The sequence below is a fragment of the Malaclemys terrapin genome, chromosome 4 (assembly GCF_027887155.1).
Source record: "Malaclemys terrapin pileata isolate rMalTer1 chromosome 4, rMalTer1.hap1, whole genome shotgun sequence".
NCBI classification, from domain to species: domain Eukaryota; kingdom Metazoa; phylum Chordata; order Testudines; family Emydidae; genus Malaclemys; species Malaclemys terrapin.
The window spans coordinates 45,410,759-45,430,937 of NC_071508.1; the positions used below are offsets into that span (position 1 = coordinate 45,410,759).

The 20,179-nt window shown below is 42.4% G+C and overlaps 2 protein-coding genes across 12 annotated transcripts in view; both read left to right on the top strand.

The window, feature by feature from the left end:
• The window catches only part of TNNT3 (troponin T3, fast skeletal type), a 45,567-nt gene extending 43,592 nt beyond the window's left edge, over positions 1–1,975 (top strand). For all 10 annotated transcript variants that reach the window (XM_054024902.1, XM_054024903.1, XM_054024901.1 and 7 more), the window contains one exon: positions 1,597–1,975. In XM_054024902.1, coding sequence (XP_053880877.1) covers positions 1,597–1,645 — 49 coding nt within the window. In that variant the 3' untranslated portion in view covers positions 1,646–1,975. The remainder of the gene's footprint in view (positions 1–1,596) is intronic.
• A 3,203-nt stretch (positions 1,976–5,178) lies between these two features.
• Positions 5,179–19,475, top strand: MRPL23 (mitochondrial ribosomal protein L23). Of its 2 annotated transcripts, XM_054028435.1 has the most exons (5): positions 5,179–5,287; positions 6,405–6,527; positions 9,276–9,358; positions 11,674–11,747; positions 19,149–19,475. In XM_054028435.1, exons 1-5 carry the CDS (start codon positions 5,268–5,270, stop codon positions 19,311–19,313), a joined length of 465 nt encoding a protein of 154 aa, XP_053884410.1. In that variant the 5' UTR covers positions 5,179–5,267; the 3' UTR covers positions 19,314–19,475. The 2 variants fall into 2 exon arrangements, with proteins under 2 accessions (XP_053884410.1, XP_053884411.1); XM_054028436.1 differs by lacking the exons at positions 5,179–5,287; positions 6,405–6,527 and adding an exon at positions 6,565–6,653.
• The last annotated feature ends 704 nt before the right edge of the window (positions 19,476–20,179 follow it).

Genomic DNA, 20,179 nt, shown 5'->3' on the forward strand with positions numbered 1-20,179 from the left:
CTTAGGCCTTGTGAAACTCGAAGTGACAAGAGCGCTGCATTAATTTGGGGAGCTGACAGTTAGGCATGCAGCTTCTACAGTGATTTTTGATCCAGTCCAAAAGCCAGGAAAACGGAGAATGAGATGAGTTTAAAGAAGATTGAGCTTAATAAAATGTCAGATAGGATATTCTCTGAGTAAACAGACAATAACCCCTCGTCTCTCATGTAAAAGGTCAATTTTCAGAATAGACTGTCTTCTATTCTAAATTGGTTGTGAGGTAAAGTATTCATTGTATGTGTGTATAAGTCTCTATGGAAGACTCTCCCATACATAAGCCTACTACTCCTGAACAAACCCACTGTAAGTTGGGGCCTATATAGCCATGCTAAATATACCCTTCTGCTGTTGCCTTTTAATCCCTTCCCTGCTGCCTCGAGGAACATGTGTTCCGAATGCAGCTTCCTTGGAAACATCCATTCCAACCAACACAACATTTGCTATCCACTTCCACTGGCCACACAGATGTGTTTGCTCGGCACCCTTGCTATGCCGTTTAGCACCAAAAAGATTAAACAGCTTGCAAGTGGTTTGATTCAAGAAGTAGCCTTATTGGTGTATGTTTGGGATGGAAGGGTACGGGGGTTATGCAATGCACAAGGAATCAGTGCATTGCAGAGTGGCCCATTGCTGACACAGTGCAGAGCCTAACCAGACTAACTTTCTCACTTGGAACACACCTGGAAGCAGGCATGCATCTGTTTCACAGCAGGAAGGTAAGTGGATTGCATGTTGAAATGCTATTCTGCATGCAAGAAGATATTACTTGGTAATCATTTCCTCAGGGTGCTTTACAAGCCTTAGCCTGAGGATCATATGGAGACTGCATCCATACATCCCCCAGTAAGACTGGGTTACTGGTACCAATGAGGGTCAGAAGAGGACACGTAATTCTGGGAAACCAGAATCATCTCTTTGCATGTGTTAAAACATTTTATAATTCTTTACATTCCCCACGCATTGTAGGGGGGACTTCAGTCCCCTTTACTATGGCATAGCAATTCTTTTATTCAGCCTTAGTTGTATTTAAATATTGTTCTGATGATTTTGCATGGGAATAATTTCTAAAATTCTATTGTCAGCTGACTTGGGTCTCTGGGTACTGTACTGGCACAGTCCTGAGGAAGTCCTTTCCATTTCCAGAGTTGCACCTGAACCCATAATCCAGATCTGAACTTGAGAAATGTTCAGATCTGAAACTGGATCTGCACTCTAAAGTTTGGGGCCCATGTCAGCTAGTTTCAAGGATCCCCTGCTCTCTGAGCATACAATTCAGTAAGCGGCAAAGCCTCTGACCCCTCCATTCCTATACTTCCTGGCCATCCTCTGAAGACCCCAAGTAAAATCTGCCCCCACCATGATAATCTCTTTCCTCAGAATGTGCTACATCTGCTCTGGAGCAGGTGCATCCAATTCACAGGCTATCTGATCAGCTCCCTCTGCTGACTTGAGGTTTAGAGCTTCTCAGCAAAGTAGCAGCTGATTGAAAAGACAAAAGGTCAGAGGACTTTTCTGCAGCACTCACACTGATGTGTTTTCCTTCTTTCTGTACTACAGCAGCAAGAAAGCAGGAGCCAAGGGCAAAGTTGGAGGGCGCTGGAAGTAAAGAAACAGAAGGTGACTGCAGGCAGGATCATCCCCGGTGGCGTGGCTAAACATCGCTGGCCTCCCCCTACCCCTTTCACAAATCAATTTCACTCCCATGCTTGAGCAAAACTACACCACCAGCCTGGATTGCCTACTCATTTTTAAGGACTCCAGCAGCGTCCTGAACTAAAAGGAAGGAGGTCCCCGTGGAACAGAGATGACTCCCTGCTGGCACCTTTCCTGCTTCATGTGTCCTTTGTTTTCCTGACACCAGCCCTCCGCTTCCCGTAGATTGCTATGTATGAATCTCTGGATTTTGTAAATAAAGTGTGACCGATACCTACTTCAATTATATATCTCATGACTGCCGTTTCGGGTTCTTCTATTCAATTCCAAAAATTAAAATTGTATCCAACGTTGCAAAGACTCCAAGGGGATGTTCAAGTGCAATTCATTCAAACATTATATAAAAGCGTCTATTAGGGCAATGAAAACTTAAATTTAAGTCTAAAATCTAATATTAAAACATGACAGATATGGGTGATTCATCAAAGATGCTCTCTGAGGGAACACAAAAATACCCAGGATAAAATGCACTAGGTAAAGTAAGGATTCAAGAAGTCAGATTTCTACAGGGTGTTTTATTTGCCCTGTGTTTGGTTCATCATGATGGGGAAGAGGGCAAGCAGAAGTGCTAGCCAACTTCTATCTTCATATATTTTTAACTATCATTAACTTTTCAGAGTTTCTGGTGTCCCCAAGTTAGATGAAATTTTAGGTTCCCAAATGGGATCAGAAATGGTAACATTTTTCACTAACAAATGAGGAAGGCTATTGAATTACACCTTTCTAATAAGAAGTCATTCTAATATAGTCTCATCTCCTTTTTGCTGCAGTAATAGGCAGAAACTCCATTGACAGTTGAAAGAACACCTACAATCATGGAAGGATAGATAAGGAAAAGCCCTGCTAAGTCATCCAATCCATCTCCAGAGACCAATGCAGGACTGTTCCCTACAGCAATAGTTCTCAATAAAGGGTACAGGTACCCCTGGGGGTATGCAGAGGTCATCCAGGGGGTACATCAACTCATCTAGATATTTGCCTAGTTTTACAACAGGCTACATAAAAAGCACTAGCAAAGTCAGTACAAACTAAAATTTCATACAATGACTTGTTTATACTGGTCTTTATACTATACACTGAAATGTAAGTACAATATTTATATTCCAATTGATTTTATAATTATATGGTATAAATGAGAAAGTAAGATTTTTTTCAGTAATAGCGTGCTGTGGCACTTCTGTATTTTTATGACTGATTTTGTAAGCAAGTAGTTTTTAAGTGAGGTATAACTTGGGGGTACACAAGACAAATCAGACTCCTGAAAAGGGTACAGAAGTCTGGAAAGGTTGAGAGCCATGCCCTACAGGTTTCAGAGTAGCAGCTGTGTTAGTCTGTATCCGCAAAAAGAACAGGAGTACTTGTGGCACCTTAGAGACTAACAAATTTATTTGAACATAAGCTTTCGTGGGCTACAGCCCACTTAATCGGATGCATGTAGTGAAAAATACAGTAGGAAGATATATATATATATATATATATATATATATATATATATACACACACACACACACACAGAGAACATGAAACAATGGGTGCTACCATACACACTATAAGGAGAGTGATCAGTTAAGGTGAGCTGATTAGCTATTTAAGCTAAAGGACAGGGTTGTCACAACAACAAATGGGTATAAACTGGCAATGAATAAATTTAGGCTGGAAATTAGAAGATTTCAAGCAGACAGAGGAGTGATGATCTGGAGCAACCTTCCAATGGTGTGTGTGTGTGTGTGGAGGTGGGACAAACAACCTAACAAGTGTTAAGATGGTACTTGATACAATTATGATCAGGATTATATGACGGGGTTGCCTGCAATAGCAAAGGACGGGACTTAATGACTCCGTCCTCTTTTAGTTGTTTCTTAGTCAAACTAGAGATGAAAACTTGGCACAGTTTCTAAATCTTTCTTCACAAGCCAATCTCTTCCATTGAACTATTTTCCCCACGCACATAGTAGCATTAATTTTTCCAAGGTGAATCTTATTGGGTTATTTTCTGCCCATATTTCTAATCTATCTAGGTCTCCTGGTATTATTTCTCAGTCCTCACTAGGATTTGCAACTTCTCCAAAATTAGTATCACTGTGAATTTCATTAATGTGCTGTTTACTCCCTCGTTGAGTAAAACGTGGTGGATAATTAACTACGGGTATGTCTACACTACAATTGCTAGAGCAGCACAGCTACGGCACTGCAAATAGGCAGCTGTAGTGTAGATACTTTGTACATCAATGTTTTTTTCCCCCATTGATGTTGTTAATCCACCTCTCCAAGAGGAAGTAGCGTCTGTTGACCTAGCAACATCTACACTAGGAGATAGGTCAAGCTAACTATGGCATTCAGGGTAACTTGAGCGTGTAGCTAGGTCAATCTAATTTTTAAGCGTAGACTTGGCCTAAGCCTGAACTAAGGAACCATGCTTAGATAGATCTTCCATCTACTCAGTATTTAAATCACTGCCCTGTTTAAGGTTTTGATCCAGTTTTTAGTCCACATAATACTGCTCCTATGCAAGACAATTGGAATTAATTTTTCAATCTAGAGTGAAACACTGTATCAAATACAATACAACCCGAATATATATCACAGCTTGCCCACTAACCAAACACACACACGAGGACGCTGGAGGTCTTGAACTTTCCTGCCTTGGAAAACATAGGCAGAGACAGCAGGTTGCAGCTGATTTACATTTACTAGGACAAGATGTGAGCGATGATTCCCTGTGCAAGAAACAAACAAGCCCATTTCGCCACATTGCCCCAGGCTATGATGGCTGCATTCAAATGCTTTTAAGGCTGGACCTGAAGCAGGGCCATAGCAAATGTTTTGACTCTGACTTATAGTAATTGACTCCCTCCCCTTGAGACACCCTGGGATCTCAAATGCTTCTTGTTTTTTTACCCCTGGTTCCACAACCTACACCAGCATTGCCAACCCTCACCATTTTACTGTGCCTTTTGTGAGGGTCGGTGTTTTTCTTCAAGCCTCAGCTCCTGGAATCAGGAGAATCTCAACTTCCAGTTAAAATAAAAGTAGGTGTCTCGCCGTGGCGGTTGCAGGGGGAAGACACCCCCACCCCCTCCTAGGCTCAGTGTAATCCCCAGGCTCAGAAACCAGGGAGCCAAGGCGATTTTTAGCGCAATCGCGTGAGGTTTGGGGGTACGGGAGGGCTGACTGCTGATTTTTGAAGGCTGGGGGCTGTCACCCAGGAACAAGGATTGAAAAGCTCTGCTGTGGCTGGGAGCCAGGCACCCCTGTGGATCCCACCTCGCCTATGTCCCTGGGGCTGCCTTGGATATGCGCGCCGCGCCCAGCGCAGCCCGGCCCGAGCTAGGGGCGCCCCGGCGCGGAACGCTCGAGTGCAGTGAGGCCTCCCGAGCTGCAGGGGGAGATAGCGCCGCCTCCGCCTGCAGTGAGACGGCCGGGGAGACTCTCCTGCGCCCGGCCCCGCAGCTGCCCGGACGGACGCTGGGCGCGGTCGCTTGGGGCCAGGGGGACGCTGCGCGCGCGGCGGGGCCATGGCCAGCGGGAAGGTTCTGTGAGTAGCCGGCCCCGCCCCCCCTCCTTGATTCACCCACGCGCGAAGGGGCGCGAGGCTGCCGCGCCAGGGCACCCCCCCCCCCGCGCGCGAGCCCGCCCGCCCTGAGAGGAGGGCTGAGGGGCCGGGGGCGGCGCTGGGAGGCCGCCTCCGCTCTGGGGGTAACCGCGCCGCTAACACCGCCCCCGCGGCCCTCCGGCCCCGCCTCCTGTGCCAAATCTGGGCGGGGAGTTGGCCGGAGGGGCCCCCCAGGCCGAGCCCCCGCGCCTACAGGGCAGCTCTGGAGCCCCGCAGGGCGGGACCTACCCGTGCTGGCTACCGCCGCTGGCGGGGGGAGGGGTTCGGTACAGCCCTGGAAAGTGTCCCCCCCCCCCCGCGCGCCCGCCCGCATGCACTTGTCGTGCAGCTGTTCCCCTAGTATAGGCAGGGCTCCAGGCAGCGCTTTATCAGCCCCTTCAGCGCAGTGAGCAACAGCGGCCCAGTTCTCTCGTCAGGGGCACTTTGGTCTTGTTCTCTGCTCTTGCTTTCTCCCTGGATCTGTCACTTCCTTTTCCTTATTGTTGTTTCCTTTCCTCCCCTTGTTTTCCCCCTTCTTCCCACATGCTGGTGCTGTCCCACTAACATTTCCTCCTTTTCGGAATCCCGCTTACCGTCTTTTCCTGCTGGCACATCCCCGTTGCTGTCATTCCTAAACTGCTTACAACCTTCTGGCTCACAGGGTTTGGTCCCTTCCCCTGTTGCAAAGACATCTCTCAGACTATGTTGCGTACTGCTTTGGATGGTAGTGAAGAGTTGAATCCTGACACTTATTTAAAGCAGTGTATCTGGGCTTGTTTGTTCCTTAGAAATAGCATATGGTGCTGATTAAGGGTAGCCGCCAAGCACATGATTTATTCTTTCTACATGCTGCCTGTTTTTTAAATCGGAAGTGCAAAAAACCGTGTATCTGGCAAAGGAATAAGCCAGTTTGAAATAACATAGTTCTGTGGTTGAGGTTTATGGTCTTTGCTGTGTGTACAGTATGTGATTTCACTCCGGGAGTAAAACAATTAAAACCAAGATTTTATAATAGCACTGGTGTTTTATGAGTAACTTTGATGTTTTCCCCCCTCTGTAGCTACCCCCTGTACCAGCTGGGAAACCCCCAGCTGAGGATTTTCCGACCTAACTTCTTCATGACACTGGTGAGGCCTGGTGTGACACAGCCAGAAGACACTGTACAGTTCCGTATCTCCATGCAGTAAGTGCAACCAGAAAAACAGTAGATGAAAGGGTCATCTGCTTCTCAGTTTGAAAGTCTTCAGGAATAGCAATCTAAATAATGAGAAGAACGATATTTCTGGAACTACAGTTAACTAGGCTTGAGGTCAGATTTTGTTATTGTTAGTTACAGTAGACTTAGGCTGTAATTAGAATGTATTAAATCTCCCATGTTGTGAAACTTCACACCCACTGTTTGAGCAGATAAGCCCATTGCCTGGATGCCATGTTTAGTGAATGTTGCATAGGTGTAAGCATGCTCCTTGAACTAGAAATAATATCTACAATTTTGATAACATCTTTCATTGTGAAACATCCAAAAGCCATTTGCCAACCAAAATGTATATTGTTTATTGGAATTGCTTCACCAAAATGCAGCCATCTCTAGGGTGAAACATAGCAACACTACATTGCAGTTTCAGACAATGTGTAGAATACTATATCTAACTGAAACTCAAGGGGAATTTTAGGTAGGACCTTTAAGGAAACGCTCCTGCACTTATTTAAAGGACATAAGATCTTTAATTATCACAAGTGTTCAGGAGCTGAGTTTTACATCTCACCCAAAATATGCCTCTTCCAACAACAGTGTCTCTTTACAACATGCTTGGTAATAGTTCTGTACTGATTTGGTGGCAAGAAGTGACACCTATTTAGTTATCGACACTGTTTCCTCTACCACATAGGTAATCTCGGAGTTCTCTCCTGCAAAGATTTAACTCGCTTTGACCTTGCTTAGCATATGTGATCTGATGGGATCACAGCCTAAAGTGGCATGGCTGCAGATCCTGAAGCTTTTAACATGTAGTGGTTGTGTGCTCCTGCATGTGAATCCACTTGGCAAGTGATAGTTCTGTCTTCAAAGCCAAGCTAAGGTTCTATACCCTAATTTTTTTTATATTTTCAAATTAAGAGTCCAACTTTGTTGTCTTTTCACAACTGCTTCCTCTCACTCTAGAGAAAAACACGCACTTCAAAAGATTCACTGTATGCACCACTACTTTTGGACCTCTGGTAGGCTGCTGCAGAACCTGTCTTGGATGACTATCCATACTGATAAAGAGGATCCTAAATAATCTGTTCCTTTGATTTCAAAACATAATCCCATTGGTTGAGACAGGGTCACTGGATCTTGTTCAGTGGATTGCTAGCCAGCCAATAGCTTTTTGGTGCCAATAGCTATTGACCAGCAAGGAGGACAGTACTGTTAAAATATGTTACAGCACCCTGTCTTTACAAAACTGATTGTCTGCCCATTGATACTTTAATATACTGACACCCCACTCTGTAGGAAGGGAATGTTGATTAGTGATCAGAACAAGACTTGGGAGTCTGGTGTTAGGGGTTCAGGTCCCACCTTTACCACTGATTTATTGTGATCTTGGACAAGTCACTAAAGCTCTTTTTGCCTCAGTTTTGACAGCTATGGATTTAATCCCTGCCTTCCATACAGGGATGTTGTGAATCTTAACATTTTTAAAACATTTGAAGTTTCTTTGAGGAAAGGTGCTATAGAAGAGCACCTGTTCGGTATATAATGATTTTTGACAGCAAGTCCCACTTCAAAATAAGCAACATTTTGGAGCAACAAGATTGTCCATTTTTATAGGTTTCCAGTGCAATCATAGTGACAGGCTCTGAGAGCAATAACTGTAAAATACTGCCTGAGGAATAGAGAAGCTGAGTGTTACATACAGTAGGCTTTGGGCACTGTATCACAGTTGAGGTAACTTTTATTATATCAGGGACTTCACTAGGCTGTGAAGGCCGTAGCTTCTTAAGCATGAACTTTTCCTAGGGCCTCTTATGTAGATTAAGAAGACTCTCCATTTGTCCAAGGGAACTGGCGTGGGAGAATGCATTGGTTGTTATGAGCCCCTTCCTAGAGACAGGGTGTTGCTGTGATATCCCCGAGGGTGCAACCAGAACCACTGTGTCCCCTTCACTCTCAAGCCTAGGGTGCTTCTTACACTGCTTTACTAGTGAAAAGCAGCCTCTCCAGGCCCTGCTCACACAGCCATTAATATGTAAAGGCACACCCAGCAAAGTTACATGAATGCTCTTTTAGCCACTCATGAACTATATACAGGGTGACACCTGTAAGTTCCCCAGCCTTGCACCCCAAAAATGTGCATCTTGCACTGTCCAGCACACTGCTGCACAGAGCAAGCTCATTAATAATTCGTCATTTTATCAAAGAAAATGATTATGCCTGAGCTTTTGTTAACCTGAGTGGAGATTCCCCAACCACTTCAACCAAAACACACTGGTTTAGATAAGACAATAAAACAAGTTTATTGATTATAGAAAGATAGATTTTATGTGATTATCAGTGGTTACATGGGGTACTGTGTGTCACAGTTGCTCATCCATTTGTTTTCAGAGATTAGAGACTTCTACAAAGAAAACAAAAGAATTGTCCACTTAGGATAGAGTGTTTGAGCCCATCCACCCTCTTTGAATACAACTGGCATTTGAGTTTTTGACTATTAAGATTACATTGGATTAAATAGTTATTGCTGCAGCCTGGGTTTGCTTATAGAACCATTGTGAACTGTTTGTATTGTTTATATATTTGTGGCAGTCAAATTATTTTGGCCAAATGGACTTGTTGATATATTTGCTCTAAAGTATTGATAAGCCTATACATATTTTTTTCTGTTTTGAATGTAGTTTAAACATTGACACTTTTCTTCCCTCCTCTCCAAAATATTTCCTCTTTGCACAGGATGACGAGAGTGGATGTTAAGAATTACCTTGAAAAAATATACAACGTGCCAGTGTCTGTTGTGAGGACCAGAATACAGTATGGTGAGTGCAGAGGCTAAGCTTCTTTAGGGGATGTTTAAAAAGTTTTTGTTTTCAACAAAGCTCCTCTTCAGCCTACAATTGTTCTTTTTTAATCCCCAAGTGTTGATTTTCCAGTAAGGTATTTTGAGAGGGTGGTGTGGTGAAATTTCTCTCCCGCCTGCCACCACATAGATCCCATCACTGTGGTGGAGAGATCTTCCTCTCCAAGGTTGAAGATCAGCTGTGTCTCTATGGTCATCCAGTCCTGGGCTTTCCTAAACTCCTTTATCTGTGAACTTCAACTGTCCTATTCTGGGGAAAGTGGAATTTGGTCTTCATATTTGTTCAATTCAGAACGTTTTCTTTTGTCCCTGAGCCAGAGGACCCCCTTTCCCTGGGATGAGGTAAAATCAGTATCTCTGTTTGCTCAGTCCTTACCGTCTCCCATTGTATTTCATATCACATAACCTTCACACAGTTTAGCAAGATCAGCAGCCTCTGTTTGGTAGGGACCCAAGACTGAAATAGCAGGAGGGATTCTGTTGGCAGAATTCTGTTAGACTTCTAAGGGTAGCCCAGGACTGGATTAGCAGGAACCTGCAGGTGAAAAGTGAGATGCGATTACAGCTATACAACGTTCATGCCCCTGGTTGGTACCGTTGGTTCCTCATTTTCCTGAGCATAAAATCTATCCCCTCTGAAGTTAGACACCTGCCAACCCCAACCTTCATTCTTATATAAAATTAGTTAAAACAAACTAACAACATCCCTCCCCCATATTTCTTAAAGTATTAAGAAATAGTTAAGGCCGAAAGTAGTTGAGTTTATCTAACAACCAGACATTATAATTGTCATGGTTATGCCCTAGCCCCTATGCCCAAAAATCCATCATAGTCTGTTCTAATTAATGCCTGGATATGACCTAATGCCAAACAACTCTTGGATTAGGGTGCACAAAGGTGCCATAAAGCCACCTTTGCATCTGATGTCCCCCTCCCTGGAGCTTTTGTAATCATAGCTGGAATGCATTGGAAGAGTGATGCAGAGTAAGGGACAGGATTTTTAAATGTCATCAGCTTGATTTTGAAGCAGTAAGTAACTGAAATGTAACTTGTTCTGACCGACAGGTCAAATTGTGTTGGGTTGCTGGATGTTTTTCTTAGTCTGCATCTCACAACTAGAGAGGAGGAACTGGTTGCATGTGTGTGTGAAGGCCATCAGTGGGGCGGACATTTTTTAAAAAAGGGTAAAAAACAAGGTTATAGGAGAAATCTGAGGAGGAAGAGACAGGAGGGAAGTAAAAATTCCTAGAGAAAACATGAAGAAATGTTGCTAAATTCTTAAAATAGTTATGTATTTGTGTGTGTATGGGGAGAAAAGTAGAGAGTAAATTAATGGGGGAGCAAGTGTAGTATTTTAAAATTTTTATTTTATAAATAACTTTATACTGACTTTATGCACATTTACTTCCAAACAGCTTCTAAAAATATTCATACCCAGTTTGGCAACCTCTCCACTCCACCTCCCCGTAAAGCCTAGCCTGGCTGGTGGAGATGGTGGTTGTTTGTGTGTGTATGTTGGGAGGAAGATAGACGAGCAGGGAGTGGGAAAGTGTCATTAGTTGGGGAGCGATAATGAAGCACAGCCACTATATTTTAGAAAATTAAAAATTGCGAAACTTTTTGGATTTTGTAATTTCTTTAAAAGCAGAAACAGTAAATTGCACTTGTGCACTAGCGCTACTAAGTGTATAGTTTAGATGGGGAGCTCCAGGGAGCAGGGACACTGATCTCATAGCCACTTAATAAATGACTGTTTTCTTCCTTGGGAGTACTGGTTTCCCAAAACTGACCTAGTGGCTAGGACACTAGCGGAGATCTGGGTTCAATTTCCTGCTCCACCACAGGCTTCCTGTGTGGCCTTCACCTAGTGCGCCTCGGTTCCCAGTCTGTAAAATTGGGATAATAGTACCTACCAAAGGATAAATATGTTTTAATCATTGTCAGGTGCCCAGATTCTATGGTAATACACCTCTACCCTGATATAACGCTGTCCTCGGGAGCCAAAAAATCTTACCGCGTTATAGGTGAAACCATGTTGTATCAAACTTGCTTTGATCCGTCGGAGTGCGCAGTCCCGCCCCCCTTGGAGCACTGCTTTACCGCGTTATATCTGAATTCGTGTTATATCAGGTCATGTTATATCGGGGTAGAGGTGTAGTTATAAATAGCTAAGATAGAATTCTTCCCCACAAAAGAATCAAAACGCAAATCAAACCTTTCAGTTGGGGGAGCTTGTGACTCTGGGTAAGTAAGTGTTTCTCTTCACTTGAATAGGTGCAAACAATAAAAGGAACCACAAGAACCAGAAAGTGAAGAAGCCAGATTACAAGGTTGCGTACGTACAGCTGGTGAGTAAACATGTATGTGTGTTTGAAGTGAGGGTAGGGTCTGTTAATCAGCATAATTAGAAATAATGCTTAGTTAATTGTCCATTTGTACTGTATATTTATGCAACTTCAGCCTTCCCTGTACTAATGGTGTCATCCCCTGGCACCCTTGAGACCGCATGATGAGGTTGTCTGAATGAAAAGAGTTTAGTTCAGAAACACCCAAACAAACCATTCGTTTTTAAATCCCTTTTTGTTTGAAGCCTGAATCTAAGGTCCAGTCAGGTAGCATTGAGTATCAGTCTGCCAGTGAGTTTCATGCTGACCCTGTACTCTGCATGTTGAAAGGTTCACCACTTATGTGACTGATTGCTGAAATGTCTGCTAAGTTAAAGAATAAAGCGGGGTGGTGGTGGTTATTTTAATAAAACTCTTTGGATGTTGGAATGGTTGGAAGAGTTTAGGTACTGCCTTGGTGGGCTTTCAGTCATGTCTAACAAGTATGCTTTGTGGCTAAACTGGGTTCTAAAATGTTGGTGTCCCAGTGGAGATGGAGCCCAATATTTTGTATAACTGTGGTAGTTTTTTTGTTTTGTTTTTTTTAACAACCCAAGCATATTATAGTTCAGATCTCTTCCTGGAATGACCTCTTTGATCGAAAACTTACACTCACAAAAACTACCTTAAAAGAACATTATTAAAATTGCCAAATCAAGCACTGGAAAGTTAGGAAATGCCAGAATTACTATTGCCTGTACAACCTTAATCCTACTCCCTTGTGCATCCACCCTGTGCATTGAATGAAGCAAGTGTTCTGTGGGAAAAATAGTATATGATCATGTAATTAAAGGCTGGATCGTAATGCATATGCACAGAAAACTGAATTAAGGTTGCATAGTCATCCGTAAATCTGGCATTTCCTAATGTTCTGGTGCTTGACTTTGCAACCTTAACTGTTCTTTTAATGGGTTTTATATGTAATTTATTCATTTTTTTTTTTAAAAAGACCAAGATAAAAATAAATCCTGTTATGTACAACTGTGTAACAATCCTCCTGGGGAGTGTATAGAGTTGACCTCCTGCTAGCTTACATGGAGGTAAAAACCTCCAGGTCCTTGTCTCCACTAGGATTTTACGACATGCAATAGCTATTTGATGTAAAAACATACCTATTATTTTCAGGGAAGACATAGTCTGAGATACAGGGGAGATTTACCCTGAGAGATGGTAGGCAGCGTTACTATAATGTCTATGCTTCTCAGGGCTTCCACTGTGAGGAAGCCTCTCTAAGCCACAGTCAAGACTTAAAAGGAGCCTTGCGGGTGGAGAGGATTCAGGGGTGCATGGTATCCTTGCATTTCCTGGCCAGGCTTCACATTCTGGCCAATGGCAGCCACTTTCCACTGCCACATTCTCTACTTTCAGGAAGGATCAGCCAGACTGTAAACAGGCATAGATCTTCAGAAGATGTCTACACTGTAATTAGAAACAAAATTCTCCAGTGTTGTGGAATAGATTGCAGACTCAAAGCAGTATTGTGTGTGCTTACCTCAGGCCAAGCATCTGTACCTGGAACAATCACAGACATCACATCTGTGCGGGGCAAGCGTTTAACAATGCCATTCTTTATCATTCCGTGATATGAGACAGCTTTAATGCTTTGGGGCAGGGATGGTTTATTTGCTCTTCACTGTGCTAGGCGCTGTACAAAGGGAGCCTGGATGCATAGGTAGAGCTCCTAGATGCTCCTACAGTAATACAAGTAAAGTAATAACACGAGGCACTGAAAAATAATGCAGTGAACCTTGAGCCAGGATATCATGTGTGTGTTCTGCTTCCCCTCACCTCTAGGTTTCCAGGCTCTTCCTGCCCTCTTCTGTTTCTTTTGTGTGTGCTCTACCTCCTGGCCCCTGGTACTCTTTACTTTCATGTCTTCCCTATGTATTTCTCCTCTTTGGGTCTTTTTTTTTTTTTTTTAAATTACTAATTCTGGTCTGTCTCTCGCTCTGCTCCCAGTTCTGCATTAGTGTTGATTTTACAGCAGTGGACTAGAGTTCATGCCCCCACTGTCAATTCTGAAACTTTTGGTTTGCCTTCATTAGGCCCCATGGAGCCCATGGTTAAAATAGAACTCTACTCGTAGTGTAGAAAAACCTCTGCTAAGCACTTCAAAATCCCTTTTTGATTAGAATCATGCTGCATCTGTAACAACTCCAATTAAGGTCAAACTAGTCAGTGTTTTTTGCTTCCCCATCATTTTTACCAGCTGTGTTTTCTCTAGTCCAGTTTCAAGTTAAAATGGTGTAAGAGTGTAAGAAAATTGAAGAGGTCAGGAGTGTTTTGTGTTGGCCTTCTTGTCAACCACTAGGTGGAACCATTACTCTTCCTAGTGTGACTTCCTTCACTAGCAAGTCTCTGGTTACCTGGATGAAATCAGGTTCATTTTAAAGAGACCAGTCATACTGCTCTACTTTGGAGAACATTAGTTTCTACAGCACTTGCACATACTAATGTACTGAAAGTGTTTTGAAGATGAACGGTATGTTATTAAGAATCATATACAATATATCAGTTCAGTCTCTTTTAAATTCTATTTCTTGGGGATTTGGAATGGTTTTCTTTTTCCTCAGGTTCTAACTTGTCAAATGAGTTGTCAGTCCAGTTACTATTCTTCCATTAAAAATTACCTTAAATCGTCAAAGCTGCTAGTTCTGCTAAGCAAGTGGAGCAGAAGTGTAGACAAGGCTCTGATTTTACCTCCATTTTAATTAAACCTGCTTAGAGAAAGTCTAATGGAAATGGTAATAAAAAGAAGAGCAGTCTTGTCTACATTGGGCTAGCACCTGTTCAGCTGTACAAGGGATAGCACCAGTGGGAATTTTTTTTGTAAATATTCCTACATATGTTTTGGCTACAGTGCCTTATAAGCATGTATTTAGCAGTTCACATGTCACTTTAAAAATGCTCCCATCCAAAGATGACAGCAGTTTGTAGAGTTTCTCACTGTATTTGAGGAATTTTGGAGAAAGTAAGATTCCCCATATGCTGCTATGTTACAGAAAGTATTTTAAAGTTAAGTCTCTTATTCTCCTTGGCTCTACTCTTTATTTTAATACCAGATATTATTATAAGACACAAAGAGAGTCATGCAAATATATTAGGTTATAAAACTGAGCTGCCCTTGCTGCTGGCCCACGTCCCAGACTGTAGGAATCCAGCATATTTTAGATGATGACATTATAAACATCACTCTATCCTAATTCTGAAGGACAGTAGTAAGCGTCTTAATTATCCAAATAATCAAAAGAGCTTTCAGCTGTTTGCAAACTCAACATTTGTTGCATCATTCCTATAGAACAGTTTCTGTGCTGTCCTTCCATTCCTAAATTTGTGAAATAAATGGAAGGTCAAAGCACGTATAATAACTAGCTTGTGCTGGACAAGCCTATTAGCTGGATATTTCTGGCATGATGCTCGGCAGTGAAAAGGTTAACAATGTGAACACTTAACGTTAAAGGCCTAATTATGATCACTTAACAGCCCATTAAGCTGAATGGAGGCAATTTGTACCTCTTGGTGTGATATTTCTCTCTGAAGACAGCCTTTATTTCTACCCTGAAAATGATCTTCCTAACCAGAAGAGCTAGAAATGTAAACTAAAAATAGACTTAGCACTTATTATAGCATTTTCATCTTCAAAGGTTTTAACAACATTTCATGAATTAATCCTTATAATAGCCATTATGTAAATGAATTTTATACTAGGGTAAACTGAAACAGAAGGAACAACGAGGAGTCCTTGTCGCACCTTAGAGACTAACAAATTTATTTGGGCATAAGCTTTCGTGAGCTAAAACTCACTTCATCAGATGCATGGAGTGGGAAATACAGGAGCAGGTATAAATACATGAAAGGATGGGGGTTGCTTTACTAAGTGTGAGGTCAGTCTAATGAGGTAAATCAATTAACAGCAGGATACGAAGGGAGGAAAAATAACTTTTGAAGTGGTAAGAGAGTGGCCCATTACAGACAGTTGACAAGAAGGGGTGAGTAACAGTAGGGAGAAATTCATATTGGGGAAATTAGGTTTAGGTTTTGTAATGACTCAACCTCTCCCAGTCTTTATTCAGGCCTAATCTGATAGTATCCAGTTTGCAAATTAATTCCAAGTTCTGCAGCTTCACGTTGGATTCTGTTTTTGAAGTTTTTTTTGTTGAAGAAAGATTAGATTTGGGGAGTTAATTGCTTCCTTTTTTTTAATGTAAACAATGGACCATGCGCCTCTCTTGCATATAAATTTATAATTTGTAGAAAACAATGACATCTGTGGGAAGACCCTGAATCCTTGCAATACATAGATTTTTAGCACCAAGTTTTACTATCCCAACAACAATACAATACATTTTTAAAGCCCCCTTCATTCAGTGATCTCAAAGCATTTTTTACACAAAATCTCACTACACCTTTGTGAGTTTGTCATTATCTTCAATATACAAAAGGAGCAATTTGGGGCCCAGTGTGGTTAAATGGCTTACAGAAAGTCACATAGCAAACCATTGTGAGCACTAGGAATAGAACGCCAGAAACATGCCTTCCAGTTGCATGTTGTAACAGTCAATGTTCTGTCACATGGAAAGTTAGAGGTGAAGTTGTGGCCCTATTGAAGTCGGTGGTAATTTTGCTTTTGACTTAGGTAGGTCAGGATTTCTCTTATGAATCTTTATCATATGTCTGCCAATTGTTTACTGTATTACTTTAAAAATGGTAAACTTGTATATGTTATTTACAAACAATACACCTAATGCCTTAGGTATACTGAATTTAAATATGTCTGAATGTCCACTCTGCCCTTTACATAAATGGATGCCTCCTGATATATTTTAAGTTTTGAAAAAGCCCAGAAATATGCTTTTGAAAACTAGCTACCAAGCATGCACAATAGCTATTTTTCATGCAGCTTTCATCACTCCAGAGTCTTACAGTGCAGTATTACAGCATAGTATTGTTACTTAAGATTTATAAACCTTCAGTTCCAGGGTGTAATGTTTTGGCTGTTTGAAATCGTGTCTGGCTGCCAGCCAAAATCAGAATTTCTTTACAAAACAAGAGCTGGAAAGAGCCAACTTGTCTACCCTGATTTTTATTTATTCAAAAGCTCCAGATACAGATAGACTTAATCTGCTCAATATTTTACTTTCACCAACCTTGAAATGGGAACTCTGAGCACTTTGATAAATGGATGAAAAGTTTGTTTGGTTCCTCTGTAGCCTCTGTGCATAACTCTACATTCTCTTTTTGCAATGCTTAGTGAATCACAATGGATGTCACTAGTACGCTGCAGAGACTATTTTCCTTCATTCCCCAATAATGGAAGCATATCAGTATTGGAAACATACCAAAATGGCTGTGCTGCATCAGGAGATCACTCCTTTCCACATTGTTACCAGTAAAACTTGTGCTTGGGTCCTGCCTACATGTTGGCTTGAATTGTTTTCAAATCAATTCAGCTGAAATGGTTTAATCCCCAGTGTGAATGAGGCTTTAGGGCTGACCTTGTCTGTGTCAGGGGATTTCGCTGCAACATGATTGTCCCTCGTTTTCATTAAAGCATATTAATATTGTGCAGTGTAGACAGGATCTTAGCAACATGTCTGAAGTCTGCTAAAGTCTCGGACAGCCTTGGGCTGCAAGAGTGCTCACAACTGGTCCAGTCTGTGCATTTTCTAAGGGAATGGTGTAGCTACTTTCGTGGTACTTATAGCAAAGGAGCTTCAATACTCCACGGTTTCAGCACTGTTTAGGAGTACTGATGAGGCCCAATTCTATACTATGAAATGGAGCTGTGCTTTAATTATTGTAGGACAGCTGTGCTCTACCCAGTCCCCTGATTGTTTTGTAGTGTAGCTAGCCTCTTAGGATCCCCAGGAAGTGTATGCCACAGAAACAACCTAGGAATTGCATTGCACTAGTTGAACTTGTTGTAGGTTCAAGCATGGATAAGCTCAACTGGGGCAAGTTGCAACTTCCTTGTCTACATTTGGGGTTTAGACCATCTCTCACCTGTAAATTGCCATGCAGTGTATAAAGCTAAATAAAAAAAAAAAACAATACAAGGACAACTGTGTCAAGTGACATGGTTACTGTTCTCCTGAGACCCAGTTGCATCACAATTTCAGTTCTAAAATGAAGTGTAGATGGGAACACAACAGTGTTCTGGAAGCATAGTTGAGCCTTGCTCTGATGCCAGCCTGGGTATGAAATGTGATTAAGCTCCCATCTGGAGTTGTGTTGTAACTGGATCTCTGATGTGTTTGTAGTGTAGATGGGTATTTACCCATTTTTTTACAAATGCACTCTAATTTGCAAAACCAATTTCAGTTTATAGAGTGGCAATAAATGCATATAAAAACCTGGAGAAATGTGCATTTATTTGTCAGATAGTTTTAAAACAGCCCCAGTGTTATAAAAATAACATCTCTCTCTCTGCCATATTATTGTGTGTGTGTTTAATTATGCAGCGTTTCATACTGAAATGAATGGACAGGGCTTGCATTGTTGATTTAAAGAGGTTGCGATTGGTGCAAACAATACTCAGAAATAGAGATAATGTCAATGGGATAAAACGTTGTCACAGAATAATGGTTTCCTGCTGTTAGATAAAAGCTAGAGGCCAAGTGATGTTTATTTTCCATCCAAGCGGGAAACATTGATCCTGTGATGGTGATATACTACAACAGCTTGTCTGTTAGGTGGAATGATTGATGTAGGTTTAATCACTTTATCTCATGAACGTTGTTGGTACATTACAGTTTTTTTCCACTGTACTGTTGTTTTGCATTCTATTCTTTGTTTCACCTGGTGAGAGACCCCTGCCAAGCACTACCCTGTACGATGCCCCCGGTAGTGACTTGCTGACACTGAACTGGAGCACTTCTCACCGTGACAGCTAGGCATATTAAGTATAACATTTATATTATAAATTAACCAGCTATAAACACAGACCATTACCTAAGTGCTAAACAAAATAAATGGTCTTTACATGGTTCACTGAAGTTGGGACTCTGGCAGAACTGCTCACTGCCACTGGCCTTGATCTTATCTTCGGAGCGAATACAAACACCTCTTAGTTGATGCACTGTGGTATAATATAAGAGATGGATCTCAGATAGTCATCTCCTGAGCATTCATGCCTTAAAGATTGTTGCCAACACCTGGATTTGCACATAGAAGTGAATAGGAAACCAGTGCAGAGTATGAGTCTTGGTGTGTGTAGGGCCCTGTCCTGCTTGGGAGATGGGAAGTAGCATTCTCCACCAGCTGAAGCTTCCGGGTGGTCTTCAGATATAGCTGTAAGTATGTACATCACAGCTACTTCAGAGAAAGACTGGAATGTGTATCTGACCATTTGTTCTCTCTCTTTAGGGTCAGGGACAAACCTTTCAGTTCCCAAACCTATTTCCAGAGAAAGAAGAAACCCCAGAACCTGGCTCTGTCGAAGACATCCAGAAGGAATTTATGGAGAACGAGAGACAGAGGCAGGCAGCTGACCCCAGGCGAGGAGGAGTCACCGACTGGTTTGGACTTTGATGGAACAAGGCAGCTGCCTTTCTTTATGCCTCTCTGATGGATTTGAATCAGCGGAACCTGCGTCTTTCTCTCCCTATGACATAGGGTTTATTTTCGAGCAGCCTATCTGTGCATAACTATGACAAAATGACACAAAAGAGAAATAAAAATAAAAAGACAGCATTTCAGATCTTTCTTATAAAGGCTCCGGACCACTTAAATACAGACTCACTGGCAATTCTCTTTGGCTGGGCGAGTGCATCACCCACCCTCTCCCACTTAGAGCCCTGCAACTTGACCTGAATCAATGGAACCTATCTACAAGTGTCAGGTTTGAGGCAGGTCAGAAAACAACCCAACCTTCTTGGGGTCAGGTCAGGCTGTCTCTGACCTTCTCCTGCCTGTGAGGTTGGCGTGGCAGCAGCTGCATGACCCACTCCTGGTGGCTGTTGCCATCTCACTGCACTCTCTGTGTGCTGCGGAGCGAATGTTCTCACGAGGCATAGTGCCTCCCTCTCCGCCATAGTGCAATGGTGGATGGCAGGAATGGGGCATGCAGCCACTACTGTGCCAACCCCACAGGCAGGGGCAGCAGTGGTTCAGGTTTGGAGTGAAAGATTCAGGGTTGGATTGGAAAATGACTAAACCCTCTCAGGCTTTGGTTGGGTGGGCTTGGGTCCAGTTCAAGTATAGGTCGGGCTTAAATTGAAAGGCTTAAGCAGACCTCTACTCCCACTCTCCTTACTCACTGCCTCCTGCAGGTCATTTGAGCACCAGTATCAGGAATGTCATGATCCAATGTTAATTGTAGTGTGCATTGAATAGATTGTATAAAGGATGAGCTGGGTGGATGCTATACTGATGGGGCGATATAAGATGGACTGGCT